Genomic DNA, 14,419 nt, shown 5'->3' with positions numbered 1-14,419 from the left:
CTGCTGCCTGCAACATCCTCCAGCATGACCGGTTTGGCGGTGGGTCAGTCATAGTGTGGGGTGGCATTTCTTTGGGGGGCCGCACAGCCCTCCATGTGCTCGCCAGAGGTAGCCTGACTGCCATTAGGTACCGAGATGAGATCCTCAGACCCCTTGTGAAACCATATGCTGGTGCGGTTGGCCCTGGGTTCCTCCTAATGCAAGGCAATGCTAGACCTCATGTGGCTGGAGTGTGTCAGCAGTTCCTGCAAGAGGAAGGCATTGATGCTATGGACTGGCCCACCCGTTCCCCAGACCTGAATCCAATTGAGCACATCTGGGACATCATGTCTCGCTCCATCCACCAACGCCACGTTGCACCACAGACTGTCCAGGAGTTGGCGGATGCTTTAGTCCAGGTCTGGGAGGAGATCCCTCAGGAGACATCCCGCCACCTCATCAGGAGCATGCCCAGGCGTTGTAGGGAGGTCATACAGGCACGTGGAGGCCACACACACTACTGAGCCTCATTTTGACTTGTTTAAAGGACATTACATCAACGTTGGATCAGCCTGTAGTGTGGTTTTCCACTTAAATTTTGAGTGTGACTCCAAATCCAGACCTCCATGGGTTGATAAATTGTATTTCCATTGATTATTTTTGTGTGATTTTGTTGTCAGCACATTCAACTATGTAAAGAAAAAAGTATTTAATAAGATTATTTCTTTCATTCAGATCTAGGATGTGTTGTTTAAGTGTTCCCTTTATTTTTTTGAGCAGTGTATATTTAATACATTTTGAATTCAGGCTGTAACACACTTTTTGTGGAATAAGTCAAGGGGTATGAATTATTTCTGCAGGCACTGTACATATTCATATTCTTATACAGTACAGTTAAAACAGATCTTTAGAAGAGGAGAGGCGCTGCTTTTTGCATGTTATTGATGTCAGTTCTGTGTGTGCAGTTAAGGGAAATGTGTGCTGCTCTGTTTTGAGCCAGCTGCAGCTTTGCTAGGTATTTCTTTGCTGCACCTGACCGTATTACCAGACAGTAATGAAGATGGGACAAGATCAGAGCCTGATCAACTAGTACAGTTGATCTTTGTGTCAAAAGCGCAAAACATATTTTTATAACATACATACCTCTCCACATCTTCACAACAACTTTGTCAATATGACTTGACCATGATAACTGACCATCCAGTGTTACTTTTAGGAGTTCAGCTTCCCCAACTTGTTCAATGGTCACACCTTTTATGCACAACTCGAGTTGAGGTTTAGGTCTAAGAGAATGCTTTGAACCAAATTCAATGCTTTTGGTTTTAGATGTATTTCAGACCAGTTTATTGTTAATTACCCATTCTGACACTGACTGTAACTCCTTACCAAGAGTCTCAGTGAGGTCACTGGCTGTAGGTGCTGTTGTGTAGAGTGTGCAATCATTGACATACATAGTCATTTTAGCTTTTTGTAAGACAGATGGCAAATCATTTGTAAAAATAGAGAAGTGTAACGGCCCAAGGCAACTGCCCTGAGGGAAACCGCACTGTACATATCTGATGTTGGAGAAGCTTCCATTGAAGAACACTCTCTGGGTTCTATTGGATAAGTACTTCTCCAACCATGTGATGGCAGGTGATGTAAAGTCATTATAAGTTTGTTTTTTCAATAACAAATTATGATCAATAACATCTAAGGCTGCACTGAAATCGAACAAAGCTAAACTTATGGTCAAAGAACAGTAGTCTCAGAAATCCCAGACCTAGGGCTAGAAAGACTGACTTTTATTATTTTGTGAATATCACAATAACATTTCCAGAACGCCTAGACCTATACAAATATTCAAGGGAAAAACTGTATATTAACAAAAACTGTAAAAAGAAATATGTGGAAACTTTTTGGAAGCGCTTTTATAAAGATGCAGAATGGCATGATCGTGTATCAGCATCTGGCAAACAATCTTCGATTATCATGCGGTACAGTTTCTTTGCTGTCTTTTTTTTTTCTTCATTTTAAGGCTTTTGCTTTCGGTTCACCAATTGTAAAAGTTGTTGTGGAATTATAGCTAGCTACATATTAGAAGAAGAATGACTAACGCAATACGACCAAAATGACACTGTGGAATGTCATTCTCTTCCTGTGTGGGTTTTTGCTTCCCGTGTGAATGAGCGAATGATTGTAGCAGCTAGCGAGCTAACGAGTAGGAGCTTTTTAAAGCTAGCTAGCCAGCTAGCGAACACACGATAAGGGCAATGACGCAAATCTGTACAAACTGCCAGTTTTTCTTAAACAAAAAGTAGATATCCGCTGTGTCTTTCCAAAGAAGAAAGACCACCGTCACCTGAAAACAATGATAGCCAACTGTGGTAAGCTAGCCAAATGTACTAGCTAACAACCCACAGTGGTAAGGAAAAATACGATATTCTTTAGCTAGCTAACGACGTTACTGCTTTACACGGAAGAGAAGAGGCACAGCTGGGCTGCGTTGATTTACCTAAGGGAGTCGTCGATCAACAATTTAATACTATATAGTTAGCACGAGAGGTTACGAAGTTTTCTATCTAGCCAAACACTCCGTCTCAATTCTGATAGCTAATTTAGCGTTGGCTGTTTAATTTTGATGTGGCCTAACTAGCATGCTAATCGAGCGTTCATGATGTGATTGCTGCCAAATCTCTATGTTAGCCATTCTGTTTAGTCCGACACATTATAATGCATTTGGTTATAAGTATTATCTCGAAATTACACGTTGATGTCTTGTTTTGGCAGCACAACTAAGGTTACCTAGCTAAGTAGCAGTGGTTGGCATATAGCGAGCTGCTAACTAACTGTTTAAGTGTTTTCAGTTGACAAATCAGCTAGGTAGCTTGCTATGTTTGTTGGTGGAGTGCATTGGTTGGCAAATAACGTCTGGAGGAAATTGTTGATAGCTAAAATAACATGTAGGCAGCTGCTAGCTAGCATTACCTAGCCAGCTAACTTAGATAGCAGTAAAATACGTTATATTGTGTCTATCAGTCAGTAGGTGACAGGCTAGTGGGAGTAGTGTTGGCCTTGACGCTAACGTTATAGCTACCAAGGGGTCATGAAAAATATAATTCGTAGTTAGTTGGGTTATGAACTAAGCTACCGAATGGCTAATGGGTAGCTAGCTAGCTTTCTGCGTTGGCTGATTCAGATACTTTAGGGTAGTAGTATACATATATCTATGGAGTATCATTGCAGATGGTTATTCTGATCATTTCTCAGGATTCATAAAGCTTCCGGTCTCATGAGGTTGAGGACTCCAAATACATATCTAAAGAAATGAGTCCAACCTAGTTACGGCTCCATCTCTGAGTAGGAGCATGATTATGATTGCCTGTGACATTAGAGCGGTGCACAGCGTCTTTCTCTGAAGGATGTTATCAGGACCTACTCTTAATTTATTGAAGTGTGACTCAAAATGCTGGAAATGTGTGAAGAAACCAACCAAAGCAGTTGTGATTTTTATTCCAGATGAATGTTGTTTAGTCAGTGGGTCTTCACCAGTGTGCCAAAAAGTAATTCTCCAGAAAAAGCAATGATTACATTTTTGCAAGAACTGCACAGAAAAGCAGCCCAGTCTGGAGCAAGAACATGCACAGCCTCCCTTGAGATACACAAAGGACTATACACCACAAAGTGAAGAGGACTGTCTTCAACTGACTCATTAACTTTTCATCCTCAATGGAAGTGCCATTGTAGATACGTGAACGGGTGGCTACAACTGGACCGTCTGGAGCTCCAGCCTTAGAGGAAACCTTGGAACCCTGGGTTGGCTGCTCTGAGAGGGACAATGGGTTCCCAAGCTCTTCAGATACTGCGGCAGGGGGTGTGGGCTTCGCTCACAGGAGGCTGGTATGTGGACCCCCATCAGAGCACGTTCTCCAACTGCTTCCACCTGTACCTCTGGATCTTTCTCCTGGCCTTCCCTTTCCTGATCTACATGGTGAGTGTTCATGGGGGGGACAATTTATGATTTCTGTAGATAAAAAGGGCGGAAAAATCCATTTCGACTGGGTGTCATGTTCGTCAGGCACTTTTTACATACACATTTATTAGTGCAGTATCAGCCACTATTCAGGTCAAACTGGTTTTTATCATAGGGCAGGAGAAAAGGATGATGTTGGTAATAAAGTGGAACAGACTGTATCATTTTCCCCTCCCTGTTCAAAACAGCATTCCTTCTCGTTACTTTCATGTTTAAGCTTTTGTGGTCAAACATGTTAATATTTGCTCTAGTGAAGCGTGTTACCTGTAAACCAGATATGCTATGTCCTCTCAAGCTGTCATGTCCGTCATCTTTGAAGAGTGGTCCTTCCTTGCCTGTAATATGGTGCCCAATTTGTCCATGTGCCTGCCTATCTAGGTGAACCACTTGTTATTTTACTGGTATTGAGAACAAGGCGTTGTTTCACTACCCTCATCATGGGCTAGCCTACTTTTATTCCCAGCTCTGGACTCAATCTTTCTTCACCCCTCCCCTCTCTTGTCCTTCCGTCCAGTCTCTCCCCCCCAGCCTGGTTGTGGCAGGTGTGTACTGTGCTGTGGTGGCAGCCTTCTTCACAGCCATAAAGGCAGTGAACTTTCGCCTCCATGCCATGTTCGACCTGGGGGAGATAGTGGAGAAGAGGCAGGCCTCACTCATAACCGACGCCCCACGGCTAGAAGAGGGGGACGATGGGTCCGGAGGTCACGACGGGAATCAGCATGGGTACTGGCGGAGATTTTCAAATCCTAATGGAATCCTTTTTTTTGTTGTTAAATCATGTCAAAACAAAATGTCATTCTATGTACATCCGAGTGAAGAGGCTCATTTGTGTTGATGCTTTGAGGGCTGTTATTTCACATGATTGGGGCAGATTTTAGCGTTATGCTTTCTCATGTTGCTATGTTCCCCTCTCAGGGACAGCAATGTTGGTGTGGAGATGACTGTGTTCAGGAAGGTCAACTCAACACCTCCAGTTCGCTGCAGCTCCCAGCACTCTCTGTTTGGACTCAACCAGGTGTCGGTGAGGACTGCCTTGCATTTCCACCGCACACATACATACTCTTATAACATAGTTCCACCCAACAAACTGCACACAACGTGAATGAATTGGGTTGTTTAATCCCGTACAAATGATCTATATTCCTATGAAAATCATTCTTAATCCAACAAATGTTTTTGTTGTTGTTTCCCCTCAGGAGTTTTTGCCTCAGCTTGATGACAGTGGAGGCTCCAAGGGTATAGCATTAATCTAACTCCACTCTAACCGCAGTGTTGTGGTTGGTAAAGTAGATCTGACTAAGAGTCGCTGTGTTTTTTTTTGTTTTTTTTCATCCAACATGGGCAACGGTGTAATTTAGGGACTGCTTCTTCTCTTCTCAGATATCAAGGATCTGATGCGAGAGCAAGGCAGCAACAACTTGATTGTCACGTCAGCACACCGGGAGATCCTCCGCCACAGCTCCCAGGACCCGATCCGTAAGCTTAGCATTACACTGGAAACAGACCTAGAATATTTTGTCCCTGTGCAAAATTGGGATATAACGTTTATTGAATCCAACGCAAAACACGTTAGCTATGTTGGTCTTTGCTTTGTCGTGTGTACTTAGTTTGGATTTTCACTTCTTTCAGATGTTGCCAACATGGTCCAGTCCTGCTTGGCTGCTGCTCTAGGAGGAGAGTTCCCTGGTCTAAGGGGAGTGGGAGCAGGGATGTCAGGGGGATTTGGTAGCTTACAACCTGGGGAGTGCATCTCCATCCCCCCCTCCCCTTCCAGTCAGGAAGACGGAGGAGAGAAGGGCCAGTTGGAAGAGATTGAGGGGATGCTGGAGCAGCTGTCCCAGCAGAGTCCTGACGAGGATGTGATCGTGATGGGGGCCTACTCCCCCCTGGGCCCCTCTGCTGAGTCGGGGAGCCTGGGGGACACTCCCATCAGCCCTCTCATAAAGAGCAGTCTGAGTGAGGAGCTGAGTGAGAACCTGTTGGGGCTGGGCCTTGACCCCGTGGCCTTCGCCCCAGGAACAGAGCACCCAGGCAGCCGCAGTGGGGTGGCCATGGCTGCTGGCTCCACAGACAGCTGCTTCAGCGGGGGCGGGGCGGCCACGGACCGCGAGACCCTCAGCACCGTCAGCAGCTACCGCAGTGAGAAGACTGACTCCACCCAGCTGGAGAGCCCTTCACTAAGCCTGCCACGGAACATAGACGCAGGGACACCGACCTCTGCCCCAGCCCTGGGCACCAGTACCCTAGAGCCAGCAGAGGAGCCAGTGCTGCAGGGGGGAAGTGATACTGACGACCTGTCGGACAGCGAACTGCTGCGCTCCCCCGCCAAAGAGCGCTCTCTGGGCCAGGAACTTGATAGGACACTAGTGGAAGGGGAAGATTTGCCACCTGTCCCCTCAGATATTGCACAGCCCCCCTCCCTCCAGGACTCATCTCCTTCCAGTAGTGGGCACTCCGAGGCCTGTGATCTGGACAGGAGGGTTCCCCCCCTCCCCCCTCCGAGGCAGGCCAGCTCGGTGCCGTCAGGGCTGGCCCTGGGTCTAGTGTGTTCTGAGCCTGCGTTGCCTGTCTCCTCCACCCCATTCCTGCACTCTGAGCAGTCCTCTCTGCAGGCCCAGCAGGTGGTGCGCCCCAAAGACTTGAAGCTGCTGCGGACCGGTGGCAGTAGTGTGGGCCACCGGCCTGGCCGCAGGAAAGCCCCTCGTAAGCGAGGTGGAGCGGGAAGCAGCAGCTTTGACTGCGGCTCCTACAGGCGGCACCACGGGCAGCACAGAGACTACATCCCAGTGCGCAGCCGGCTGGGGGCTAAGGCCTACAGCGAGAGCCTGTTTGAGGACTCTAGTGACGAGGACGACGGCAGTGACATGAGCGCTGGCTCAAGTCTGGGCTCCCAGAGACGCTACAGCTCTGACGACGATGATGATGACGACTCGAGCTCCTCTACCTCCTGCTACTCCCCTGACCTTGCTAACGCTGGCATTACGAACCCGCCCCCCTCCTCCACCCAGCTGCCCACCCCCAGGGAAGGAGAGTTGTCTGAGACGGCTGGCCCATCCCACTCCCATAGGGCTCAGAGGTCAGCTAGCTCAGCTAGTGCTAAGACTCATGCCAGGGTGCTCAGTATGGACGGGGCCGGTGGGGGCCACACTAACACTGTGGCCCTGCCCTCCACCATGCTGACCTCCTCCACCCCCGCTCCACGACCCCTCACCATCTCCAAGTCAGACCTGGAGGCCCGGACCAGCCATACAGACGGCTTCTCTGGAACTCACCACCATCGCCTGGACTCTCTGGGAGGCTCCTGGGCTGGCAACCAGACGGGCTGGAGGGCCGGGGAACTGGTGGAGGAGGGAGCTGTGGGGGGAGGTGAGACATACTATTCTCTCTAACTCTGGGCCTTTATTCATAACGTGTGCTGATCTAGGATCAGATCGCCCCTGTCCATTTCATTATAATCTAAAAGGCAAAACTGATTCTAGATCAGCAACCCCTACTTTTAAATAGTCCCATTCAAGATGGAAAGCTCTGAAATGTGTAACTGTTTCATTGAAATTTGGATTGTTTGCTATATTTACTCCATTAATCAGGGTCAGGTATTTCTAGAATTCAACATCTGAAGTGAACGTCCTTGTACTAATGTGAATATCTGCTGTCCCAGCTCTGGCCCCAGAGGAGGGGGGCAAGCGGGACTCGGTGAGCAGTGTGAAGAGGACCCAGGCCATCCGCAGGCGACACAACGCGGGGAGCAACCCCACACCACCCCCCTCTACCATGGGCTCCCCACCCAGGTTGGTCCAGTCAAACTCTTCCACACCAGCGCGCTTGCTATAGAGTTCAAGTCGGAAGTTTACATACACCTTAGCCAAATACATTTAAACTCAGTTTTTCACAATTCCTGACATTTAATCCTAGTAAAAATTCCCTGTTTTAGGTCAGTTAGGATCACCACTTTATTTTAAGAATGTGAAATGTCAGAATAATAGTAGAGTGATTTATTTCAGCTTTTATTTCTTTCATCACATTCCCAGTGGGTCAGAAGTTTACATACACTCAATTAGTATTTGGTAGCATTGCCCAATTGTTTAACTTGGGTCAAATGTTTCAGGTAGCCTTCCACAAGCTTCCCACAATAAGTTGGGTGAAATTTGGCCCATTCCTCCTGACAGAGCGGGTGTATCTGAGTCAGGTTTGTAGGCCCACGCCTTTTCAGTTCTGCCCACATATTTTCTATAGGATTGAGGTCAGGGCTTTGTGATGGCCACTCCAATACTTTGACTTTGTTGTCCTTAAGCCATTTTGCTACAACTTTGGTAGTATGCTTGGGGTCATTGTCCATTTGGAAGACCCATTTGCGACCAAGCTTAAACTTCCTGACTGATGTCTTGAGATGTTGCTTCAATATATCCACATCATTTTGCCATCTATTTTGTGAAGTGCACCAGTCCCTCCTGCAGCAAAGCACCCCCACAACATGATGCTGCTACCCCTGTGCTTCACGGTTGGGATGGTGTTCTTCGGCTTGCAAGCATCCCCCTTTTTCCTCCAAACATAACGACGGTCATTATGGCCAAACAGTTCTATTTTTGTTTCATCAGACTAGAGGACATTTCTCCAAAAAGTACTATCTTTGTCCCCATGTGCAGTTGCAAACCGTAGTCTGGCTTTTTTATGGCGGTTTTGGAGCAGTGGCTTCTTCCTTGCTGAGCGGCCTTTCAGGTTACGTCGATATAGGACTCGTTTTACTGTGGACATAGATACTTTTGTACCTGTTTCCTCCAGTATCTTCACAAGGTCCATTGCTGTTGTTCTGGGATTGATTTGCCCTTTTCGCACCAAAGTACGTTCATCTCTAGGAGACAGAACGCGTCTCCTTCCTGAGGGGTATGGCGACTTCGTGGTCCCATGGTGTTTATACTTGTGTACTATTGTTTGTACAGATGAACGTGGTACCTTCAGGCGTTTGGAAATTGCTCCCAAGGATGAACCTAACTTGTGGAGGTCTACAATTTTTTTTCTGAGGTCTTGGCTGATTTCTTTTGATTTTCCCATGATGTCATGCAAAGAGGCACTGAGTTTGAAGGTAGGCCTTGAAATACATCCACAGGTTCACCTCCAATTGACTCAGATTATGTCAATTAGCCTATCAGAAGCTTCTCAGGCCATGACATAATTTTCTGGAGTTTTCCAAACTGTTTAAAGGAACAGTCAACTTAGTGCATGTAAACTTCCGACCCACTGGAATTGTGATACAGTGAATTATCTGTCTGTAAACAATTGTTTGAAAAATTACTTGTCATGCACAAAGTAGATGTCTTAACCAACTTGCCAAAACTATAGTTTGTTAAAAACTATACATTTGTGGAGTGGTTGAAAAACGAGTTTTAATGACTCCAACCTAAGTGAATGTAAACTTCCGACTTCAACAACTGTATCTCTTATGCCAGTCACCTCCGTATGTACATGCTCCGAAAAGCCCAGCTCCTGTCTTCCTGTAGTCTCCAGGACCTCCAGCGTGCCCGTACCTCCTCACACTCGCGGACCCGGACCCTGCCCTCTGCCTTACAGTTCGCCACCTCACTACTGCTGCCCCGCGGGGGGGTCCACGAGGCCTCTACGTTCGATGACACCACAGAGGGGGCTGTGCACTACTTTTATGACGAGGGTGGTGAGTGTGTGTGTGGTGATGCTAGGCTGAGGCTCGCTTTAGAACCTTGGGGGGGGGGGTGCATTGAAAGGGGGGGGGGCCCTCTCTCTTTTTAATAAACCTAGCCTGAAGAGAGCGAGAAATAAGCCCCATTGTTCGTGGGCTTTACTGAGACATTCATGTATTTAAATTTGCATAGCAAATGATTCCGTCCTAGTTTACGACGTAGTCTACTCTCTCCATTCATTGTTGTTGCCGTGCTGGTGTTTTTCCAGGAGTGAAGAGATCGTACACGTTTGGACCTGCTGGAGGCGGTTATGAGGACCCAGTGGCGTAAGTGTCTCTCTCTGATGCGCATTAGGCTCTTTGCCTGAAACTGTTTTTGATATGTCTGACCCCCTCTCTCTTCTCCTCTCAGGGAGCGGGAACGACAGTCCCAATCCTCCAGCTTCACTTCCACTGATGTCCAGGAGGGGGCCCCGGTGCTCACCATGCTCCAGCCCAGGCCCGTGGTTCTGCAGGGCATGCAAGTACGCAGGGTGCCCCTGGAGATGTCAGAGATGCCAGAGGTGAGAGGAAACACCATTCGAATTCCTGTTTCAACAGCTTTGTTCTAAAGCTGTATCCGTACCCATTGGATACAGTGATCACAATATAGTGGCTATATCCAGGAAAGCCAAAGTTCCAACAGCTGGGCCTAAAATTGTGTATAACAGATCATACAAAAAATGTTGCTGTGACTCTTATGTGGATGATGTTAACCTCTATGGCGTCCCACCTACTCAACAGCCAGTGTAATCCCGTGGCGCGATATTCAAATACCTTAGAAATGCTATTACTTCAATTTCTCAAACATATGACTATTTTACACCATTTTAAAGACAAGACTCTCGTTAATCTAACCACACTGTCCGATTTCAAAAAGGCTTTACAATGAAAGCAAAACATTAGATTATGTCAGCAGAGTACCCAGCCAGAAATAATCAGACACACATTTTTCAAGGTAGCATATAATGTCACATAAACCCAAACCACAGCTAAATGCAGCACTAACCTTTGATGATCTTCATCAGATGACACCCCTAGGACATTATGTTATACAATACATGCATGTTTTGTTCAATCAAGTTCATATTTATATCAAAAAACAGCTTTTTACATTAGCATGTGACTAGCATTCCCACCGAACACTTCCGGTGAATTTACTAAATTACTCACGATAAACGTTCACAAAAAACATAACAATTATTTTAAGAATTATAGATACAGAACTCCTCTATGCACTCGCTATGTCCGATTTTAAAATAGCTTTTCGGTGAAAGCACATTTTGCAATATTCTCAGTAGATAGCCCGGCATCACAGGGCTAGCTATTTAGATAACCAGCAAGTTTAGCACTCACCAAAGTCAGATTTACTATAAGAAAAATGTTATTACCTTTGGTGTTCTTCGTCAGAATGCACTCCCAGGACTTCTACTTCAATAACAAATGTTGGTTTGGTCCCAAATAATCCATAGTTATATCCAAATAGCGGCGTTTTGTTCGTCGTTCGAAATATTCCATTACCGTACTTCGAAGCATGTCAACCGCTGTTTAAAATCAATTTTTATGCCATTTTTCTTGTAAAAAAGCGATAATATTCCGCCCGGGAAAGCGTGTTTACGTTCAAAGAGAGAGAGAAAATAAAAACATCTCGTGCCCTCGTGCACGAGCCCCAGTCTGATGGTCCTCTGACAGGCCACTATCCAAATGCGCTAATGTGTTTCAGCCAGGGGCTGCCTCGATATCATTCAGCTTTTTCCCGGGTTCTGAGAGCCTATGGGAGCCGTAGGAAGTGTCACGTTACAGCAAAGATCCTCAGTCTTCAATAAACAGAGCCAAGATGAACAACAACTTGTCAGACAGGCCACTTCCTGTAAGGAATCTTCTCAGGTTTTTGCCTGCCATATGAGTTCTGTTATACTCACAGACACCATTCAAACAGTTTTAGAAACTTTAGGGTGTTTTCTATCCAAAGCCAATATTTATATGCATATTCTAGTTACTGGGCAGGAGTAGTAACCAGATTAAATCGGGTACGTTTTTTATCCGGCCGTGTAAATACTGCCCCCTATCCCCAACAGGTTAAAAATGTTTGTTGGTCTGATGTGATTAATAAGGAGCATCCAGATGCTGTACTTGATGAATTTATGAAATTGCTTCTTCCAATTATTGATAAAAATGCACCTGTTAAGAGACTGACTGTTAGAACTGTTAAGGCTCCATGTATTGATGAGGAATTGAAAAACTGTACGGCTGAAAGAGATGGTTCAAAAAGAGTGGCTCAGAAGTCTGGCTGCATATCTGACTGGCTGACTTACTGCAAATTGACAAATTATGTGACTAAACTCAACAAAAAATAAGAAACTGTATTATGAAGCCAAGATCAATGATGGAGAACAACTTTGGAGTACTTTAAATGAAATTATGGGCAGTAAGACAAATTCAACTCCATCTTTCATCGAATCAGATGGCTTATTCATCACACAACCATTTGATGTTGCCAAATATTTTTATTATTACGTCATTGGCAAACTTAGGCAGGAAATGCCAACAACGAACAGTGAGCCATCATACTCATGTATACATTTTTATATATTTTTTTTTATTATGAAAGAAGCATTCCAAGTTTGAATTTTGTAAAGTTAGTGTGGGAGAGGTGGGAAAATGATTATCGATCAATAATGACAAACCTCCTGGCATTAACAACTTAGATGGAAAGCTACTGAGGATGGTAGCTGACTCTAGCCACTCCTATCTGTCATATCTTTAATTTGAGCCTAGAGGAAAGTCTTTGTCCTCAGGCCTGGAGGGAAGCCAAAGTCATTCCGCTACCCAAGAGTGGTAAAGCGGCCTTTACTGGTTCTAACAGCAGACATATCAGTTTGCCGCAAGGCTCTTAGTAAACTGTTGGGAAAAATTGTGTTTGACCAAATACAATGCTACTTCTCTGTAAAAACAAAACAACAGACTTTCATCATGCTTATAGAGAAGGGCACGAATAATGTTCTCCACTGACACAAATGACTGATGATTGGTTGAAATAAATTGATAATAAGATTGTGGGAGCTGTACTCTTAGATTTCGGTGCAGCCTTTGATTTTATTGACCATAACCTGTTGTTGACAGTGTATGTGTTATGGCTTTTCAACCTCGGCCATATTGTGGATTCAGAGCTATCTATCTAATAGAACTCAAAGGGCTTTCTTTAGTGGAAGCTTCTCAAATGTCAAACATGTAAAGTGTGGTGTACCGCTGGGCAGATTTCTAGGCCCTTTACTTTTTTCCATTTTTACCAAGGACCTGCCTCTGGCAATAAAAAAAGCATGTGTGTCCATGTATGCTGATGATTCAACCATATACGCATCAGCAACCACAGCTAATGAAATCACTGAAACCCTTAACAAAGTCTGTTTTGGAATGGGTGGCTAGTAGTAAACTGGTCCTGAACATCTCTAAAACTAAAAGCATTGTATTTGGTACAAATATTTCCCTAAGTTCTAGACCTCAGCTGAATCTGGTAATGAATGATGTGGCTGTTGAACAAGTTGAGACGAAATGACTTGGTGTTACCTTAGTTTACAATCTATCATGGTCAAAACTTAGAGATTCAATGGTTGTAAAGATGGGGAGAGGTCTGTCCGTAATAAAGAGATGCTCAGCTTTTTTTTGACACCACACTCAACAAAGCGAGTCCTGCAGGCTCTAGTTTTATAGTAGCTTGATTATTGTCCAGTCATGTGGTCAAGTGCTGCAAAGGAAGATCTAGTTAAGCTGCAGCTGTCCCCATTGTAATCAGAGGGCTGATATTAATACTATGCCTGCCAGTCTCTCTTGGCTACGAGTTGAGGAAAGACTGACTGCGTCACTTCTTGTTTTTATAAGAAACAATGTGTTGGAAATTCCAAATTGTTTGCCTAGTCAACTTCTACACAGCACTGACACACACACACACACACGTACCCCACCTTTTCACAGTCCCCAGGTCCAAATTTAAGGAAACGCACCGTATTATACAGAGCCATGAGTGCATGGAACTCCCTTCCATCTTATATAGTGCATGTGAACAGCAGACCTGGTTTCAAAACAAATAAAGCAACACCTCACGGCAGAACGCTTCTCCCCCGTGTGACCTACTTGTGTGTGTACTGACATGTATGTTGGAATGATAGCGTGTGTATGGAACTGATAGTTGCACACACACACTACATGTTAATGTTTTTAAATGTATGTCAATTCTAAAGTATTTTGTCTGTCTTTTTCGTTATATGTGGGACCCCAGTAAGACTTGCTGCTGGCGTCGGCTAATGGGGATCCTAATCAATCAAATCAAAATCATGTGTTTCAGACAAGTTAACCCTCTGGACATTTCTTGCATATTCCTGTAAATGTGGCTTTAGTTTATTTAAAAATCTTTAATACGCATGATGTTTGACTTGAATCTCCCTCTCTGGCTCCAGTTTGACCTGGACCATGAGTCTCTGCATGAGTCCCACGAGAACACGCTGATGATCGAGGAGAAGGCCAAGCCCAAACAGTACTACCGTTTCTGGGTGCTGCCAGGGAAGTGGCTGAGGGTACGCTACGACCGCCTGGCCCTGCTGGCGCTACTGGACAGGTGAGACGCAGCAGCTAGCTAGTTTATCGCAGTGGTAATATGATCCAATGTTTGTCACTGTACTGAGGAGGAAGCCAAGGTTTCGTTAAGAGGTTATTTTATTTACTGTGGAGTGACCGTGTTAGGG

General features: G+C 45.3%; 1 protein-coding gene across 2 annotated transcripts in view; it reads left to right on the top strand.

Moving 5' to 3' along the window:
• The first annotated feature begins 2,100 nt into the window (after nucleotides 1-2,100).
• The window catches only part of LOC106602984 (pecanex-like protein 3), a 29,130-nt gene continuing 16,811 nt past the window's right edge, over nucleotides 2,101-14,419 (top strand). Inside the window, exons 1-12 of one of the 2 annotated variants that reach the window (XM_014196077.3) lie at nucleotides 2,101-2,345; nucleotides 3,478-3,949; nucleotides 4,506-4,714; nucleotides 4,907-5,012; nucleotides 5,188-5,227; nucleotides 5,372-5,467; nucleotides 5,621-7,357; nucleotides 7,650-7,779; nucleotides 9,487-9,656; nucleotides 9,911-9,968; nucleotides 10,054-10,204; nucleotides 14,135-14,292. In XM_014196077.3, coding sequence (XP_014051552.1) covers nucleotides 3,797-3,949; nucleotides 4,506-4,714; nucleotides 4,907-5,012; nucleotides 5,188-5,227; nucleotides 5,372-5,467; nucleotides 5,621-7,357; nucleotides 7,650-7,779; nucleotides 9,487-9,656; nucleotides 9,911-9,968; nucleotides 10,054-10,204; nucleotides 14,135-14,292 — 3,008 coding nt within the window. In that variant the 5' untranslated portion in view covers nucleotides 2,101-2,345; nucleotides 3,478-3,796. Of the gene's footprint in view, nucleotides 3,950-4,505; nucleotides 4,715-4,906; nucleotides 5,013-5,187; nucleotides 5,228-5,371; nucleotides 5,468-5,620; nucleotides 7,358-7,649; nucleotides 7,780-9,486; nucleotides 9,657-9,910; nucleotides 9,969-10,053; nucleotides 10,205-14,134; nucleotides 14,293-14,419 lie in introns of both variants that reach the window. The other variant, XM_014196076.3, reaches the window with a different exon arrangement.

The sequence above is a fragment of the Salmo salar genome, chromosome 04, assembly GCF_965601325.2.
Source record: "Salmo salar chromosome 04, fSalSal1, whole genome shotgun sequence".
NCBI classification, from domain to species: Eukaryota; Metazoa; Chordata; class Actinopteri; order Salmoniformes; family Salmonidae; genus Salmo; species Salmo salar.
Note: the sequence above shows the minus strand (reverse complement) of the source record. Positions and strands in the feature narration are given on the sequence as shown.